Below are 19,537 nucleotides of genomic sequence, written 5' to 3'. Positions count from 1 at the left end.
CCTGTTATCATTATACTACTGTACACAAATACCTATACATGTGCACTCCTAAGTCATTTGTAGGAGAATGTTCTCTCAACTGGGAGATAACTATCATGAAAACTTCTAAATTCTCATATGCTCCTCTTACAAATGCAAAATGCCCTATAAAATGCAACCCAAACAAGAGGAAATGCATTATGTAAGTTGCAAAACAGAGTTAGAACATGTGGGATCTTCTGCACTTGTTCTCAGGTAAGACACCCATTCCTTTCAAACTAAGTAAACAATATTTAAATAGAATGTGGTCCACCAACAACTACTAATGAGGCACTGCTTTTTCTGCCATGGACATCTCCAGTTAACAGTTCACCTGCATTTCTTTATTTTTTTTTTTTTCAGAATAAGTGGATAAGCCGTAGCCCTATGCTGCAGAGGCGGGTCTACCATTCCATGGCTGCTGTTCAAAGGAAGCTTTATGTTCTTGGAGGCAATGACCTGGATTACAATAATGACCGGATCCTTGTGCGGCATATAGATTCCTACAACATAGACACTGACCAGTGGACGCGCTGCAGTTTTAACCTGTTGACTGGCAAGTACCTTTGATTAAGTAAATCAAGAGAAAGAAGAGATTCAGGAAGTTGACAAACTTTTTTTCTTAGACATCTTGAGGGCAGCTGTGAATATTAAATGCATGATAGTAGAACAACTTGGTTTTATTACAAAAGGTGAACATTGTTTATCTCTGACTCAGTCCATTGGCTGAGCATCCAGTTTCTCAGGGCCTGTGTTTACCTTTGTGTGTGTTCTCACATTGTCGAGAGAGGCATGTCAAGTCCATATTGTCAATCAATATTCATGTAGAAACACTGGTAGAAGTAGGAGGGATCAGGTGCTGAAAGAGTTAATGACTCTATAGGAGCAATTAATTTTTCTCTTCTCATTTTTAGTCTTATTTCTTATGAGTTCAGGAGAATGGTCTTCACTGTTTATCACTGTCAGATATTGTTTTTTGCCTGTATTTTCCTAAAGAGAAAATGCTGGAGATGTTCTATGCGTAGAGGTTTAGCAGCACTTCTGACCACACAGACCTATCCAGCCATCACCATGAGCAGCACTAGGTAGGGACCATCCTCATCCCAAAGCAAATGAAAAGAAAGCAGCAAACAGCCTAGCCCTGACGTTTCTTTATGAAGTTGAAAACTTCCTCCCTTCTTGGCTTGCATTATTAAGATCCCTTCCCTTCCATTATTACGATCACAGACTCAAATGGTGGGCAGGACTATGGCCTGAAGGCATTTTAGTATGCTGAGTGGGCGCTCAGTAACTCACAGCCACTGCTAAGGAGGCCACCTTGGGGACATAACTGTTGGGAGAAGTTTAGATGCTTTATACTGAGCTCCTGTTTTTCTGAAAAATGATCTGAAGCCCACCTACAAGCACTTAACTCTAAGTTCCTGTAGTGGTACCTTAGCCCCTTGGTCCCTTGATCTGTGATTCTGTCTGCTGTAGGATCCAGCTTATTTATTACCAGAGTCAATTCTGTGTTAGCCCATCAATAAGAAGAGACTGTCTCACTCTCTGATGGCCTCCAGGGAAGAATATATAGTAGTGAGTTATTCTTTTTTTTTTTTTAATGGAAGAGGAACCTTTCATCATTTTGGCGTGTCTATATCTAGGGACTACCCAGGCTGGTCTCAGCTCAGGAACTTTAATATAGTCTTAAAACTGTTGAGTATGTAAAGGAAAAGGAAGGTAGTAACTATCAGTCTTTTTCTGTCATTTGTCTTCATTTGGGGCACGCTAGGGGCATGGCTCTGTTTTATTTGCTTCTTGGGGTTGCAGCTGTTACAGATGTAAGCACTTGCCTTAAAAGTATTTGTATTCAGTAGAACAAGAGGTGTTTTGCATTCCTAAAATATACTTTATTTCCATTAGTATTAATTAATGGCATACAACATGGTATGAAACTCTTCTATACGGCTTATTATTGCTGTCTTTAATGCTGTCTTTACTAATTTGACTGGCTATTAAGTGTTATAACTCGGTTCTGACCCAACACAGATTCATTCTCTGAGAGTGGTTAATTCTTCCCTCTGAGACCTGGGAGGCAGGGATTAGTTGAGGCAAAAATCCCGTGGAGTATACACCTGTGCCACAGGGGAAAACTAGCCCTCAGTGGCAAAAGGGTTAATTAAGACATGCAAGGAAATAGATTTATTTTTCCTCTTTTATTCAATTCTCTTTACTTTAGGCCAAAATGAATCTGGAGTTGCTGTCCATAATGAGAGAATATACTTAGTTGGTGGATATTCGATTTGGACAAATGAGCCTCTGGCTTGTATCCAGGTGAGTGGTTGAAGTCCGCTTTTGAAGTTCATTCAAGTGGTTCAATGAGGTTATTTTTTTGCAGTACTGAATTGAAGAAAGAGAATATTTACACGTAGAAAGAAGATTGAGCTCCTCTGTGCAGCTAGTTCAATCACTAAACTTCATTCTGCATCCTAAAAATGATATCTAATGATTGAGTCCTGTTGAAAATAAAGATGGGAATGAGCTTTAACAGTATATATAATATATACAGGAAGTGGGGGAAGTGGAATGCCTTTCCCTTTTTTATAAACCAAAACCTGTTGAAATCTTGGTAACAGTACTTTCACATCAGCAAAACTTATTTTGTGTATATTCCAATTCGTTCATTTAACAAATGCCCCCTATAATGGTGTTCTTTCCTAGCAGAAGTGAGTAGTAGTGTTTTGTGATTGGTCTGAACGGGGAACCTCTGCTCCCAGAGTATCCTTGGCACATGAACATGTGAGCAGCCCAGACTGGGCAAGCTGCTAGCTGGGGTGTTCAGAACAGCAATGGCTGTTGATATATATAGTCAAGATGGTGTTATTTATGTTTTTTTTTTTTACAATTCTTACCAGAGCTGTTTTTCTACTTTGAGTTCTCTGATAACATATTGACATGTATTAGCCCTGACCTTTCCCTGATCTCCAGAAAAATATATCATTATAACTATTCATAATATCTAACCTCATCTTTGTGGGAAGATTTTAAACAGATGCTTCAATGTCTTTAATAGTTGCAGGACTATTTGAGCTTTTAATTTCTTCTTCACATCTCATAAGGTATGTATCTTTTTTTCAAGAAACTTTCCCATGTTTTCTGAGTTTTCAAAAATGTTAGTATATAGATATTGAGTTGGTTATATTCTACGTTACATTCATAATATTGCTTTTTTTTTTCCTTTCCTTCCATTCTTGATCTGTCTTGCCCAAGATTTGTCTGGGGATTTTAACTTATTTCTACTGTTGATATAGATAAGTAGTTTTAAGTCAGCAAAGGTAGCATAGAAATGAATATTTAACAGGCTTGTCCTGATGGATGTAGTTTCTGATCTAACAGAGGGAATGTAGTGTGTTAGTTTAAGGTATATGACATAATTTTATATACCTATACATTGCTAAGTAATCACCACAGTAAATTGAACATCCATTACCTCACATAGTTGCACATTTGTACTTTTTTCTTACGAGAACTTTTAAGATTTACTTCCTTAGCAAGCTTCAAATATGCAATATAGTATAGTCAACATTCAGGACATTGTATTCCTGAACTTATTCTTATCACTTTTTTGAGGTATCTTTTGGCTGCCTCACCCATTTCTGTCACTCCCCACTGCTTGCCTCTTGCAACCACCAATCTGTCTTTGCTTTCCGTGAGTTCAATTTTTTTTTTATTCCACATGTAAGTGAGATCATAGAGTTTTGTCTCTTTCTGACATATTTTTCTTTTTGGAGTGAGCAGAAAGCTCGCTTGGGTTTTTCCATAAGACGGTACAGAAAAACCTGAACAACCTTTTTGGCCAACCCATTACCTAGACTAATGATGCCCTCAAGGTGCATATATGTTGTTGCAAAAGAACGACTTCCTATTTTAATGTCTCCTTCTATATATATATATATATATATATATATATGTTTGTGTGTGTGTGTAGATAGATAGATAGATATCTGTCTCACATCTTCTTTATCCATTCATCCATAAGTGGACACTTAGATTATTTCCATGTCCTGGCTATTATATATAATGCTGTAGTGAACATGGTACAGATGTCTCTTCATGCTACTGATTTTGTTTTCTTTGCATAAATACCCAGAAGTGGAGTTACTATATCATAAGGTATTTTTAACTTTTTGTGGAAACGTCATACTTTTTTCCAATAGTAGCTGCATGATTACTGGAAAGCATTACAAAGCTAGTGGATGAAGGTGATGGAATTCCAGCCAAGCTATTTAAATCCTAGAAGATGATGCTGGTAAAGTGCTACACTTAATGTCAGCAAATCTGTCAGTTTTCATTCCAATTCCAAAGAAGGGCAGTCCCTAAAATGTTTAAACTACCAGACAGTTGTGCTCATTTCATATGCTAGCTAGTATGGTTATGTTCAAAATCCTTCAAGCTAGGCTTCAGCAGTATGTGAACTGAGAATTTCCAGATGTACAAGCTGGGTTTAGAAAAGGCAGAGGAACCAGAAATCAAATTGCCAACATTCGCTGGATCATAGAGAAAGCAAGGGAATTCCAGAAAGACATCTGTTTCACTGAATATGCTAAAGCCTTAGAATGTGTGGATCACAACAAACTGGAAAATTCTTCAAGAATGGGAATACCTACCAGACCACCTTCCCTGTCTTCTGAGAAACCTGTGTGCAGGCCAAGAAGCAACAGTTAGAACCGGACATGCAACAAAGGACTGGTTCCAAAGTGGCAAAGGAGTATATCAGGGCTATATATTGTCACCCTGCTTATTTAGCTTATACGCAGAGTATATCATGAGAAATGCCAGGCTGGATGAATCACAAGCTGGAATCAAGATTGTTGGGAGAAGTATCAACAACCTCAGATATGCATATGATACCACTCTAATGGCAGAAAGTGAAGAGGAACTGAAGAGCCTCTTGATGAGGGTGAAAGAGGAGAGTGAAAAAGCTGGCTTGAAACTCAACATTCAAAAAACAAAAATCATGGCATCCGGTCCCATCACTTCATGGGGAATAGATGGGGAAATAATGGAAACAGTGACAGACTTTATTTTCTTGGGCTCTGAAACCACTGCTGACGGAAACTGCAGCCATGAAATTAAAAGACGTTTGCTCCTTGGAAGAAAAACTATGACCAACCTAGACAGCATATCAAAAAGCAGAGACATCACTTTGCCAATAGTGACCCCCCTAGTCAAAGGTATGGTTTTTCTAGTAGTCATGTATAGATTTGAGAGTTGTGCCATAAAGAAGGCGGAGTGCCAGAGAATTGATGCTTTCAAACTGTGGTGCCAGAGAAGACTCTTGAGAGTCTCTTGGACAGCAAGGAGATCAAAGCACTCAATCCTAAAGGAAATCAACCCTGAATATTCATTGAAAAGACTGATGCTGAAGATCCAATACTTTGGCCACCTGATATGAAGAACCAACTCATTGGAAAAGACCCTGATGCTGGGAAAGATTGAAAGCAAAAGGAGGAGGAGGTGGTAGGAGATGGTTAGATAGAATCACCAACTAAATGGACATGAGTTTGAACAAACTCCGGGAGATAGTGAACGACTGGGAAGCCTTGTGTGCTAAAGTCCATGGGGTTGCAAAGAGTCAGATACCACTTAGCAACTGAACAAGAACAAAGCTACACCAATTTACATGCCTTCCCCACCTACAGTGCACAAGGGACAAAGTACAGTACATACTAATCATGTACACTAATTAACTCATTACATCTGACTGTTCCCAAACAAATCTGTTTTCAAAAAGATGAAGGAGTACATGTGTATATCATAAGCCACTGAGGATATTCTAGAGTAGCCTCAGGATTAAGACGATTCTGAAAGAGGCAATTCATACATTTTAATCAAATAAGTTTTAATTAAAGCTTGTGTTAATGGAATAAATTTCATCTCTGAGACTGGACAATAAAAGATCCTAATGTATCTGTTTTTTTAAAAAAATAAGCATATGGGTAGTTCTGTATTCCCAGTCACTTTGAAGTACCACATCAATCAATCATTTGCAAAAGCTGTGTTTATTTCCTTGGCTAGCATGTTAGTCCCACAAAGCACAGATAAACTTAAAGGCTTTTAAGAGCCTTTATTGTTTGTAGATAATAAGTTCATATAAGCATATGAATTGTCATTTAAAGAGAGGCTTGGAATGTTAAGTCTTCATGGATAACAGACTCATCACATATCTTCGATTTTAGCTACTGACAGCTGATTATGGGTTACATTATCATTCATTCTTAACCATGGCTGTACAGTCTCAAGTATTTATTTTTGGGGGTGACTATGTTACGCCCAAGTCGCGAAATCTCCCAATGACCACCAGGGAGCCGGTATCCAATGCAAAAGCAAGAGCGTTTTTATTACGAAGTTCGAGCTGGGGCTCCCACCGTTACCGACGCAGGGGCTAAGGAGAGGAGCCCCGAGTTTTGGGTTACACTGCTTATATAGGGAATATTCAGGTGAAAGGGTAACAAAGGGGGTGTTCAGGCTGAAGGACTACTGATTGGTTACCCTCTTCTATAGGGTTGTGTGTGGATTTCTGATTGTTTTTTTTTACTTCCACGGTAAATCATTACTTCCAAGGTAAATCACAAATGTAACTCATTACTTCCAAGGTAAATCACAAAGGTAAATCATTACTTCCAAGGTAAATCACAAATTCTTGAACTTAAAGTTAGGAGGTTTAACCTAAGGGCTGATTGGCTCGTGCACAGTGGAGCAAGTTTAGGCACTATCCAAAGTCTAAGTCTGTTTGCCCGGTACCTTTGCAAAATGGAGCTCTTTTATAAGATGGAGTAGCTTAGGCTGTTCAACTACAGAACTATTTACTCTGGTTCATTGACAGTAAATATGTTGATGGTTGAAGAGACTACCTACATGTTCAAGCCATTTCCTTACTACTTTCTGGAAGAATATCCAGCAGAGAAGTAAGATAATGAGAGACTGAAATAGTATTTATGGGAAGATATTGACTAGAGAGTAGAAATTCCTGAGTACATACCATCAGGTTGAAAATCACAGGAGACAAGACAAGACGGTGGAGTAGAGGACAAAAGCTGACCTCTTCTATGGAAATACCAAAATCACAACTAACTGCTGAACAACCACTGGCAAACGCTGGAAGCTACCAAAAAGATACCCTACATCCACAAGACGGTGGGAGGGGTCAATTGTGATAAAGTTCAATCCCATACATGCTGGGTGGGCAACCCACAAACCAAAAACTAATTATATCACAGAAGTTCTCCCACAGGAGTAAAAGTTCTGAGCCCCACATCAGGCTGCCAGCCCGGGGGTCTGGCAACAGGGCGAGCCCCCAGAGAATCTGGCTTTGAAGGCCAGTGTAGTTTAGTTACAGGAATTTCACAGGACTGGGGGAAACAAATTCCCTTCATGGAGGGCACTCACAGAGTCTTGTGTTTACCAGAACTCAGGAAAGAGAGTCATTGTCCTTGTATGAGACTAGGCCAGACTTACCTGCTAATATTGGTGGCTCTCCTGCATGGGAGTTGGGGATGTGTGGCTGTGAAGTCAGAATGGTGTAAATCACTGCTGCGGAACAGAATAAAGAATGAAAAGAAATAAGGATGGTCTAAGAGGCCTCTGAACAATAGTAAATGCACTAACATTTGCATTATAGGGGTCCCAGAAGAAGAGAGAGAGAGAAAGGACCTGAGGAAATCTTTGAAGAGAAAATAGCTAAAAACTTCCCTAACATGAGGAAGGAAACAGTTACTCAAGTCCGGGAAGCACAGAGTCCCAGGAAGGTTAAATTCGAGGAGGAACATGCTGAGACAGTAATAAACTGACAGAAATTAAAGGCAAAGAAAAAATGCTAAAAGCAATAAGGGAAAAAATAATGTACAAGGAAACTCCCATAAGGTTATCAACGGATTTCTCTGTAGGTAAGAAGGGAGTGTGGCACAGTACATTTAAACTGATGAAAGGGAAGAACCTACAACCTACTCAGCAAGGCTCTCTTGGAGATTTGACAAGAAACCAAAAGCTTTACAGACAAGCAGAAGCTAAGAGAATTCAGCACCACCAGACTGGCTTTGCAACAAATACTAAAGGAACTTCTCCAGGTGGAAAAAAAAGGCCATAACTAGAAACAAAATTACGAATGGGAAAGCTCACTGGTAAAGACAAACATACAGTGAAGGTAGGAAATCATCTGCACACAAATGTGGTATCAAAATCAGCAAGTGTGAGCAGAGCACAAATGCGAGATACTGGAAATGCACCAAAAAAACCAAACAATTACAGGCCAATATCACTGATGTGAACATAGATGGAAAAACCCTCAACAAAATATTAGCAACAATACATTAAAGGGCTCATACACCAAGATTAAATGGGGTTTATTTCAGGGATGCAAAGATTTTTTGATATCTGCAGATCAGTCTGTGATATACCACACCTACAAACTGAAGAATAAAACCCATATGATCATCTCAATAGATGCAGGGAAAGCTTCTGATAAAATTCAACACCCATTTACAATTAAAAAACTCCAGAAAGTAGGCACAGAGGGAGTCAACCTAAAATAATTAAAGGCCATATGTGACAGACCTACAGCTAACATCATAATCAACAGTGAAAAGCTGAAAGCATTTCCTCTAAGATCAGGAAAAAGACAAGGAGGTCTACTCATACCACTTTATTAAACGTAGCTGTAGAAGTTACAGCCATGGCAATCCAAAGAGAAGTAAAGGGAATCCAAATTGGCAAAGGGGGAGTGAAACTGTCACTGTTTGCAGATGACATGATACTGTATATAGAAAATCCTAAAGATGCTACCAGAAAACTACTAAAGCTTGCTAATGAATTTGGTAAAATTGCAAGATACAAAATAAATGCAAGGAAATCTGTTGTATTTCTATACACTAACAATGAAAGATCAGAAAGAAAAATTAAAATAATCCCATTGCATCAAAAAGAATAAGATACTTAGGAATAAATCTAAGGAAGCAAAAGACCAGGACTCTGAAAACTGTTACATGCTGATAAATTAAAGACGATACAAACAGAAGATATACAGTATCTTTGAATTGGAAGAAATCAATATAGTTATTAATAAAATGACCAATAATACCCAAGACAATCTACAGATTGAATGCCTTCCCTATCAAATTACCAACAGTATTTTTCACAGAACTGGAACAAAATTTTTTTTTAAATTTATATGGAAGCACGAAAGACCCCAAATAGCCAAATCAATCTTGAGAAAGAAATGCAGAGTTGGAGGAAAGAGGTTCCCTGACCTTCGGACAGTACTACAAAGCTACAGTCATCAAACAGTATGGTACTGGCAGGAAAACAGAAATTTAAGTCAAAAGAACAGGACAGAAAGCCCCATGGTCAATTACACACCAATTAATCTACAAGAAAGGAAGCAAGACTATATATACAATGGAGAAAACACAGTTTCTTCAATAAAAAGTGATGGGAAAAATTAAATTACAGTTTTTAACACAATACACAAAAATAAAATGGATTAAAGACGTAAATACAAGACCCAATACTGTACAACTCCTACAGGAAAACATAGGCAGAACACTCTTTGATATAAATTGCAGCAATATCTTTTTTGATCTGTCTCCTAGAATAATGGAAATAAAAACAAAAATAAACAGATGGGACTTAAACTCAAAAGCTTTTAGACAGCAAAGAAAATATAAAGAAAATAACTATAAAGAAAATCAGCAAAAGACAACCCACAGAATGGGAAAAAATATTTGCAAATGGTGCATCTGACAAGGGATTTCCAAAATTTATAGACATCTCATGTGTCAGAAAAATATCAGAAAAATCCAAACAAAAAATGAGAAGACCTAAATCTGTGTCATCTGTCACAGATGGTCACAGATGACCACGAGACACATGAGAAGACACTCAACATCGTTAAAAATTAGAGAAATGCAAATCAAAACTACAGTTTCACCTCACACCAGTCAGAATGGCCATCATCAAAAAGTCTACAAAAAGTAAATGTTGGAGAGTGTGGAGGAACAGAAACCCTCGTACACTGTTGGGAATGTAAATTGGTACAACCACGATGGAGAACAGTATGGAGGTTCCTTAAAACGCTAAAAATAGAGCTACCACATGATTCAGCAATCCAACTCCTGGGCATGTATCTGGAGAAAACCATGTTTCAAAGGATATGTGCACCTTAATTTTCATTGCAAAACTGTTGCAATAGCCAAGACATGAAATTAACCTAAAATGTCTATCAACAGAGGAATGGATAAAGAAGGTGTGGTACATACATACAATGGAATATTACCCAGCCATTAAAAAGAATGAAATAATGCCATTTGTAACAACATGGATGGACCTGGAGATTATCATAAGTGAAGTTAGAGAAAGTCAAATTATCATGATACCATTCATACGCAAAATCTAAATAAAATGATACAATGAACTTATTTACAAAACAGAAACAGACTCACAGATTTAGAGAACACATTTATGATAACTATGGGGGGAGAATCAAGGGGGAGGGATAGACTGGGAGTTTGAGATTGACATGTACATACTACTATGTTTAAAACCGATAACCAGCATGGAGCTACTGTAAATCACAGGGTACATGGCTCAATACTCTGTAACAACCTAAATGGGAAAAGAACTTCAAAAAGGATAGATATATGTGTAACTGAATCACTTTGTCATATACCTAAAACTATCAACATTGTTAACCAACTATATTCCAATGTGAAATAAAAATTAAAAACAAAAAAAAACAAAGAAAATTTTAAGCTCCAAAATGTTGAATAAATTGAGATATGATCTGTGAAGGAAAAAAGTATAGGAAAGAGTGGAGAAAATAGTTTAGATGTTAAAAATATCAGAAGTTTAAGTTTTTTATGTCACAAATATGTAGAATTCTTGGATTCTGAAGGCATGGCTGGCTAAGATTAGTGAAATTCACACTTAAATAGTTCACAGACTGGTCTGTTAACATCCAGAAGGACTCGTCTTTTTTTTTCCCATCTTGAAAATACCAGCCAATAACCTGTCTATTAGACTGACCCTTCTGGACTCTCATTAATGTTTATTTAACTATCATTTGTAGGATTCAGCCACACAGGGATGAAGCATGTCAAATGTTGAGAAACCATACTTTTTTATCTTCTTTCCTGCTATGTGACTTACCACAAAGTGTTTAACCCATTATGAGGACAACTGAAACAAAAGTAAAGCTGAGATGCTCTTAATTAATAAAGACTGAGCTTTGGACTTGTTAGTAATACTTACTCATGGAAAATGTTAAGTCCTGAGGAGTCAGGTGCTCTTGTTTATTCAGTGGGTGTGTAAGCAAGCAGCTGGCACAGAGCTTGACTCTAGTCTGGTATCCTGTGGATGACAAGCATAAAGGAGCAGCTGCCTAAGTGATGATCTGTGCTGTCAGATCACCTCCACTGCTTTTCACTTATGATTACTACTTTTTGGCTGGAGGATATGCTGCCAAGTTGGCACCTCCTTCTCCCCAATGCCTTCTCTCTGCCAGCTTTCAAGGGAGTGTTTTGGAGAAAAACCACCAACCCTTCGTTTTCCCTGTCTTACAGATTAAATAAATTACATCTGCTTAGTGGCTTCCCAGGTGGCGTAGTGATGAAGAATCTGCCTGCCAATACCAGGGACGCAAGATATGCATTCAGTTCTTGGGTTGGGAAGATCCCCTGGAGTAGGAAATGGCAACCCGCTCCAGTATTCTTGCCTGGTGAATCCCATGGACAGAGGAGCCTGGTGGGGTTACAGTCCATGGGGTTGCAGAGTTGGACCTGCCTGAGCAAGCACACATACACTTACCATACGCAGTCTCTCTTGGTCCAGGAAATCAGGCGAAAGTTCTCTGGATGGTGACTTCAGCTTTTGTGTCCTAAAAATGTATTCAGTCGGGGTGGGGATGTCACAAAATAGCATGAAATCCTTATTCTCTCTTGGGTTACAACTCTGAGCCAAAAAACTGGCTCTACCACTTACTAGCTATGTGACCTTGAGTAAGTCACACAGCTAGTCAAATTCACAAGGTGGGGGAATACTACTTGTCAAATTGATCTTGAAGTTTCTCCAGGAAAGAATATAAGAATAACCAAGAAATGCTTGAAAATGAATGAGAGAGACATGCCCTTACCCAAAGTAACTGTAAATGTGCTACTAGTAGGAAGATACATAAATTAACAAAAGAAAACAAATATCTGTATGTAGCATGTATTGGAGCCATCTAAAATTAGTAGTGACAGGGCATATTGTTCAGTAAATGGGATCGACAGCTAAATGTCCATTTGGGGAAAAAAAGCTGTAAGTTTGATCTTTTATTCTAGGCCTTACTGATGTCCGTCTTTATGGGCTTGGATCCCCAAATCTCAAGGGCCCCTTTCCCCTTTCATCTAAAATAATGCATTACTGCATTAAAAGCTTAAGAATTATCCACTTAGGTGACAGATGTGGGTGTAAGAGTGGACGAGACCACTGAAGAGCGCCACAGGGTCTGTGGCTGGAAGAAGTGGACCAAAGTGGCTGACACCAGGACAATATGAATGACAAACTTTTTTTTTTTTTTAAGGTCATAGAACCCAAGGGAGGAAAAGTTTTAAATGAAGTTAGAGGAAGGTCGTATGAAGAGAGGATAAGATGATTGAGGGCTAGTTTTATGGGTTCGACAAGTATGACATGGCCAGCTTGTCTTATAAAAGAATCTTCCTAGTACTAAGATTAAACCAGAAATCAGTGAGGTGACAGCAGGCACTGACTAACAAAGATTCTTTTCCATATAAGGAAAGAGATGAAACTCCAGCTTAACAAGGAAATAACTGGGGAAAAGTCTCCAGAAGCAACTGATTTTCTTGAACCTGCTACGAAGCTATAATATTCTCTGTGCCAGACCCTGAGCGAGATGATCTCACCAGTTTTCAGAGCAAAGCTGCAAAGTCAATGTTGTTTTCACATTGCAGATGAGGATTTGTAAGCCAGCATACAAACAACACTTACTAGTTTGGGCAAGTTACTTAACCAGTCTCAGGCAGTTTTATTAAAGGATGATAAAGCTGCCTACATCTCAACACTTGTTCTGAAGGCTAAATTATTATAAACAAACATCTATGTACATACACATAAATATGTAGAATAGTATTTAACAGGAATTAAATATATATTTCTGGTGCAACACTGTGAGAAAAATAGCAATATATAAGATATAGTCATGTCAGCATAATTGAAATTAACTGCAAGTTTTCTTTCATGTGTATACAGCTTTATTTTGAACCACCACCTTTAACATACAGATTTCTCCCTTCCTTTGTAGGTACTGGATGTAAGTAGAGAAGGCAAAGAAGAAGTATTCTATGGGCCTAGACTCCCTTTTGCTTCCAATGGAATAGCAGCATGCTTCCTCCCCGCTCCGTATTTCACATGCCCTAACCTTCAGACTCTTCAAGTGCCTCATCACAGGATTGGCACTGTCTGAAAAGCCAGTGCTTTCTTAATAACCGTCATGAACAGGAGGAAAAAAAGCCTGACTTTTGGCTACTGGGCATGAAAATACTCAGTGCTCAATGCTTCCTTGTTCTGTTTTCTAGATCTTATTATATTCAGATAAACATAAGCAAAAAATGAAGTTTTCTAAAATACACATTATTGAAAACGCCTGTCACTCTTCTCCGTGTGTGTCAATATATAGTATGTATCACTTTTACTGTGGTGTTTGCTTAGGGCAGACTGACTGGTCTATGGGTCTTTAACGCATTCTTTATACACCTTGTCTAATCAGTGCTGTCCGGGACACTACACTCTTAGTGAGGCAGTTTATTTCACAAGTACTGCCATCAGTGATCTTCAAAAAATTATCAGTACTTAATCTCTTTACTAAACCCTGGGTTTGTAATTTTTCTGTTAAAAATCCAACATTATACAACACTGCTGTATAAGCAGAGTACTCACCATTATGGCATCATAAATTTTTAAATGCCATATTTTATTCAAGGTAACATGAATAACAGAAGTACACTGGAACAGCAGATGGAGTACCCAGATTTTTCACCTTGGTTGCTCTGTGACCTTGGCTTAACTTTACAGTGCTTCAGTTTTCTCACTTTTTAAGGAGGGCAATTATTGATTTACATATTAATTCAGAAGAACGTTGTGAGGATTAGGCAAATACTCTGAAGTACTTTGCCTAACGAAAATATCACTCAAATTACAAGGTATTTTACTGTCTTTAGAACTTTGTAATTGAACCAGGAGATTATTTTTGAAGTTCAAAAATTACTGGATAGAACTTGGAAGACATACTATGAGATGATTCTGAAAAGCATGTGAAAGAGACATACTAATTAGAAAACAGGGAGTTTACCAAAGCCAAAGATTCCTAAACTTGTACAAACCCTTGCCTCAAATTAAGACTATTTAGTGAAAAGTGACATTTTAAAGCTCGAAAAAAAATTAGTTGGACTAATTTTGGTATCATAAAGTGCTTTGACATAAATTTGAACCTAGAATCAGTAGTTCTAATATAAGTTTTTCCACTTTGTTAAAGGTTATGTCAATCTTGAGCACTTGTGGGATTCTTCTCCACCACCAATACATATTACTACCATTTTTAATAATGCATAAGAATTTTTTTAGGCTAAGTTTTTGGATTTGCTTTGTCTATAAAAAGTTTAAAAATTAACTCAATAATTGTATTTGAACATAAATTCCACAACTATAATGTGAGTTTTTCCCCTTTCTCTAATCTTGTTACAATAAGTCACCTTTCTTAAAAGGAAGATGTCACTTTTATTCCTTGGTATAGTTTAAGCATTCAGCAATCCTTGGCTTATAGGAAACTGTCATTTTGTTCATGTAGCCACTTTTAGTAAGCAGAAGTGAATAAAAATATTTTTTATCCTAAACAGAGAAATCACTAACTTTATATATTATATAATACCTAAAATAGTTATTTTAAATGTTATTAAATATCAATATATTAAAAATAAACATAATTTTTGGCTGTTCAGATTAAGGGGGGAGGGAAGACTAGGGTAAGAAAAAGAGTGGTACAATTTTAAAAGAAGAGATTTTAAGTTTAGACAAAAAACCTTAGAGGAGTAGTTGTACAGTTCTAAAAATTGATAATTGATATTTACAAGGAAAACGGAGTCTCTTTATAAAGTATAAACCATCTAAATTTTAAAAAATGCCTTACTTACAGTGTCAGGAAAGTGGACTGCCAACATTTCGGAAATCTTTTCAACAAGGACCTAAACAGTTATTTCAGATTTACTCAAACATCTACTTGACACACAGATTTCTTCCCTCCAGGAATTTTACGTTATAAAACAATCTATTTTTAATCCCAGATTCTCTACCCAATTATTAAAAGGGAAATGGTCTAAAAGTGAACTTGACTGAAATGGAAAGGCAGCCTGAGATTCTTCTAATTTCTGTGAAAACTTCTAACCATTTAAAACAAATCAGTATATATTATCAAACCTTTCCTTGTATAGTATTACTCAGTAATAACTGAATAATAGTAATAATACTATACAATTGAAGTCAGAATTTTTATATAAATTTTTACATAATTTTCAGAAACATAATTATAAACAAAGAATAGCATCCAAAGTACAGCAACCCTTCCCCACATAGAAAAAATCCAGATCACTTATAATTCGATCCTGTCCCTCAAATTACCAATCATAAGAGCTAATAAGAAAAATTCTAGGGAACAATGGTTGGTCATAAAAACCAAAGTCCATTGAAACTATTCAAATACATGTTTTCTATTATAGTGAACTACTCTACAGTAATACATCTTCCATTTTTACTCTTCAAAGACCATATTGTATTTGTTTTTATTAATTTCAATTTCCACAGAACCATGAAACTTAATTTAAATAACATTTCAAGATTGTACTTTAAAAAAGAAAAAGCAGTAACACAGATATTAGCAGTGTTCTTACTCTAGGAGGAAAAGCCAGAAAAGATATGAATCTCTAAGTAAGATTAAAAATATTCCTCTAGGTAACATGGTTCGTTTTTATTTTGGTTTTCAAAGAGTCAATCTGTCATAAAGAGGAAGTTGAATAATCACAAGTGCAGTGTAAGTTGAATACATACATTTTTATTATAGCTCATTACTTTGTACACAAATAACTTAAAACGTGTGTATAAAATAAAAATGCCCGGAATTTTTCTAAAAGCATAATTTACAAGTGCAATGAGCTGGGTAACTATCTTCACATCAAAAACTTCAATAAGCAGAAGTTGGTCAGTTCTAATCATTTGATACTGGTTTTGGTAAACTTACCAATATAGTTTATCACAGAATCAAAATATAAATCTCATATCTTACATCAAATATGTGAGAGAATATACAATATACTATTTTGCTAGTTCCCCAACCGTTTTACACAAACAGAGCCTGTTATTTATACTAACATACTCTCCACTTGACTGACAATGCAGTATTTTTAACCCTAGGAGGAGGCAGCAGGAGATCAGTCTTTGGGAGATATAAGGTTTATGTAAAAAAAGAGTATGAATCAAAAACCAGTGGTTTAGAACAGATAACACGGTTTTTGGTGAAGTTTCTATGCTATCTGCCTTTTATCTCTGAAACAAAGTGTTAAGTTGATGCGTAGAACTTAGAGAAAGTAGTTTTCTTAAAGGTTTTTCCCATATGTAACAGCTTGTCAAATTCGTATATGATTATATAATCCTAAAAATAAAAACTGCCAAGATTCTATGAATGTACATGCAAAGGAGTCCATGTAATTAGTTATAAACAGTAGTTTTAAAGATTTGTGAAAAAGCACGGAAGAAGATAAAACTAACAATGTGTAGTGAAAACACACACCTAACAAACCACAAATAATTTTTTTTTACTTACCACAAAAAACAAAAAAATCAAGTATGCTTAGTAAGAAAATAAAATTTGCTACAGATAAGGAAAAATGTAACAGTTTATACTGTGAAACTCTTCCAGTACAAATGCACTGAATACTGAATGATTTTGTATAGAGACAATACACCCATGTCATCTTCTCCCCTATGAAAACCTAATTAAATGTTCAATTGAAATTTAAATCAAACCAAATCTGAGTGTCTAATAAAAGTCCTTTTCATCACCGTGTTGTCCTTCAATCATCTTTTACACTCCACCTGATGTTTTAAAGAAACTGACTGGAATACTTACGTATAGAAAGTGAAAGTGCTAGTCACTGAGTAGCGTCCGCCTCTACTCCTTGCTGCTCAGTGCAGTGCTACGCTACTCTACTCAGTGTGAAGAGCTGACTCGCTGGAAAAGACCCTGATGCTGGGAAAGACTGAGGACAGGAGGAGAAGGGGATGACAGAGGACGAGATGGCTGGATGGCATCACCGACTCAATGGACGTGAGTTTGAGCCCATTCTGGGAGATGGTGAAGGACAGGGAAGCCTGGCCTGCTGCAGTCCATGGGGTCGCAAAGAATCGGACATCACTGAGCAACTGAACAACAAGTGTCTGACTCTTTGCAACCCCATGGACTGTAGCCTGCCAGGCTCATTTGTCCATGGAATTCTCCAGGTAAGGATACTGGGTGGGTAGCCATTCCCTTCTCCCTTCTTCTTCTTCCTAACTCACAGATGGAATCCAGGTCTCTTGCATTGCAGGCAGATTCTTTAACATCTGAACCACCAAGGAAGCCTAACATGTATATTTTAATTTTCCTATTTGAGGATCTTAAAGTTGGGTTTCTGTAGAAATGGTGTTAAGCTGGCAAACTGAATGAGGTCCACAGTGTAGAATGAACATGTCATTCAGCGAAAGCAGCCAAGACAGCCTACTCTCCTGCTTCAGCTGAGTTTGGAAAGAGAAAGTAGTGTCAGGTGGCAGGCATTCTGACAGAAGGGCTTCAATGTCGGCTTACTAACAATGGGAAGTAAACAGAGGTGCTTGAGCAGAAAAGTAACAAGATGAAAGTAGTCTTCTAGGAACATTAATGTCAGAACTACGTGAAGAATAAATTTCAATAGTCCGGAGCCAAGGAGCCGATTACAGTGCCTAATAAATTTGGATGCACGTGATGGCAAAAAGAAAAAAATAGCAAGAGCTTGTACAGCTGATCAGATGAAAAGTGGGAAACAAGAATCCAAAAAACATCAAGGTTAGGTGAACTGGGAAAGTGGTGTATGCTCTGGGTAGAAAATGAAGGCAAAGACAGTGTCACCTTCTCTGGAAAAGAAGGCGACAAAGGCAGCTTGACATGTTGCCCTGAGATTCCAGGAGACTCCAACTAGACAGGTTTAGAGAAAAAGCAGTACTAGATACAGATGTGAAAGATACAGTTATTAGCTAGTCTTCGCAGTTCACTACCAGAAGAATGTTGAGACAGAGCGGGTGAAGGGCCAGATCTCACCAGTAGGGACAAGAAGGGAAAATGTGTATGTAGGAAGAAGCAGTAATGTGGAGGAAGGGAGAAGAAAAAAGAGAATGCAACGTCACAGAGGTGCCAAAGCGCAAGGGAAATGAGAACACATTCCAGATTCGACCACAAGAGACTGGCTTACCTTAACAATGGTAGAAGCAGTCACATCAGATACTGCAGGGATTTTAGGGGGAAAAGAACATTAAGGAAGCAACTATAAGGTCATTCTAAGTCTGGGAATGGAAAGAGATAATATAGAAATAAGGGTCAGTGAAGATTTTTAAGAAATGGAACTGAATCATAAATTTTCTTTTTTCTTCAATGAATATAACAGTTTCTTTAAAATTTTACCGATACACAAATTAAAAAAAAATATCTACATATACATGTTACAGACTTCTTGTTACTGAGTTTTATGTATAAATTTATTCTTAATATACACAAGTACATATACCTAATGCAGTATTCAGTAACAATTCAGTAACAGATTTTCTTACCCTTAAAAAATTTCATAAGCTAAGAGCAAGATTATCTAAGACATCTTTATCAATTTCCCTTGGGGAAGAATACACACACACACAAACACACACACATAAATAACCCTTTAAAGGCACTCCATTATTTTAAATTTCAACTGCTAAAACTTGCAAAATAATACATCATTAGTAAGTCACTATTACAATGAAAAGAAATTCATTGCTATGAAGTCTTGCTGCTGCTGCTGCTTTTAAGTCACTTCAGTTGTGTCTGACTCTGTGCAACCCCATAGACAGCAGCCCACCAGGCTCCCCCATCCCTGGGATTCTCCAGGCAAGAACACTGGAGTGGGTTGCCATTTCCTTCTCCAATGCATAAAAGTGAAAAATGAAAGTGAAGTTGCTTAGTCGTGTCCAACTCTTAGCGACCCCATGGACTGCAGCCTACCAGGCTCCTCCATCCATGGGATCTTCCACGCAAGAGTACTGGAGTGGGGTGCCATTGCCTTCTCTGGCTATTAAGTCTTAAGTAACCTTAAAGAGGCTTTTATTCATCCCATTTATTGAATCAGTTTATTCAGGGGTAAAACAGACCATTTATAAGTCATGAAGTCCTTTAGACTTC

At 37.4% G+C, this 19,537-nt stretch overlaps 1 protein-coding gene across 1 annotated transcript in view; it reads left to right on the top strand.

The window, feature by feature from the left end:
• The window catches only part of KLHL32 (kelch like family member 32), a 179,224-nt gene extending 165,711 nt beyond the window's left edge, over positions 1-13,513 (top strand). The window contains exons 8-10 of the mRNA XM_052645838.1: positions 382-574; positions 2,237-2,331; positions 13,352-13,513. Of these exons, the coding sequence (XP_052501798.1) occupies positions 382-574; positions 2,237-2,331; positions 13,352-13,513 (450 nt within the window). The remainder of the gene's footprint in view (positions 1-381; positions 575-2,236; positions 2,332-13,351) is intronic.
• Positions 13,514-19,537: the final 6,024 nt, after the last annotated feature.

Source organism: Budorcas taxicolor, chromosome 9, assembly GCF_023091745.1.
Source record: "Budorcas taxicolor isolate Tak-1 chromosome 9, Takin1.1, whole genome shotgun sequence".
Classification (NCBI taxonomy): Eukaryota; Metazoa; Chordata; class Mammalia; order Artiodactyla; family Bovidae; genus Budorcas; species Budorcas taxicolor.
The sequence above is the reverse complement of the archived record's forward strand: the minus strand, read 5'-3'. Positions and strand labels throughout refer to the sequence as shown.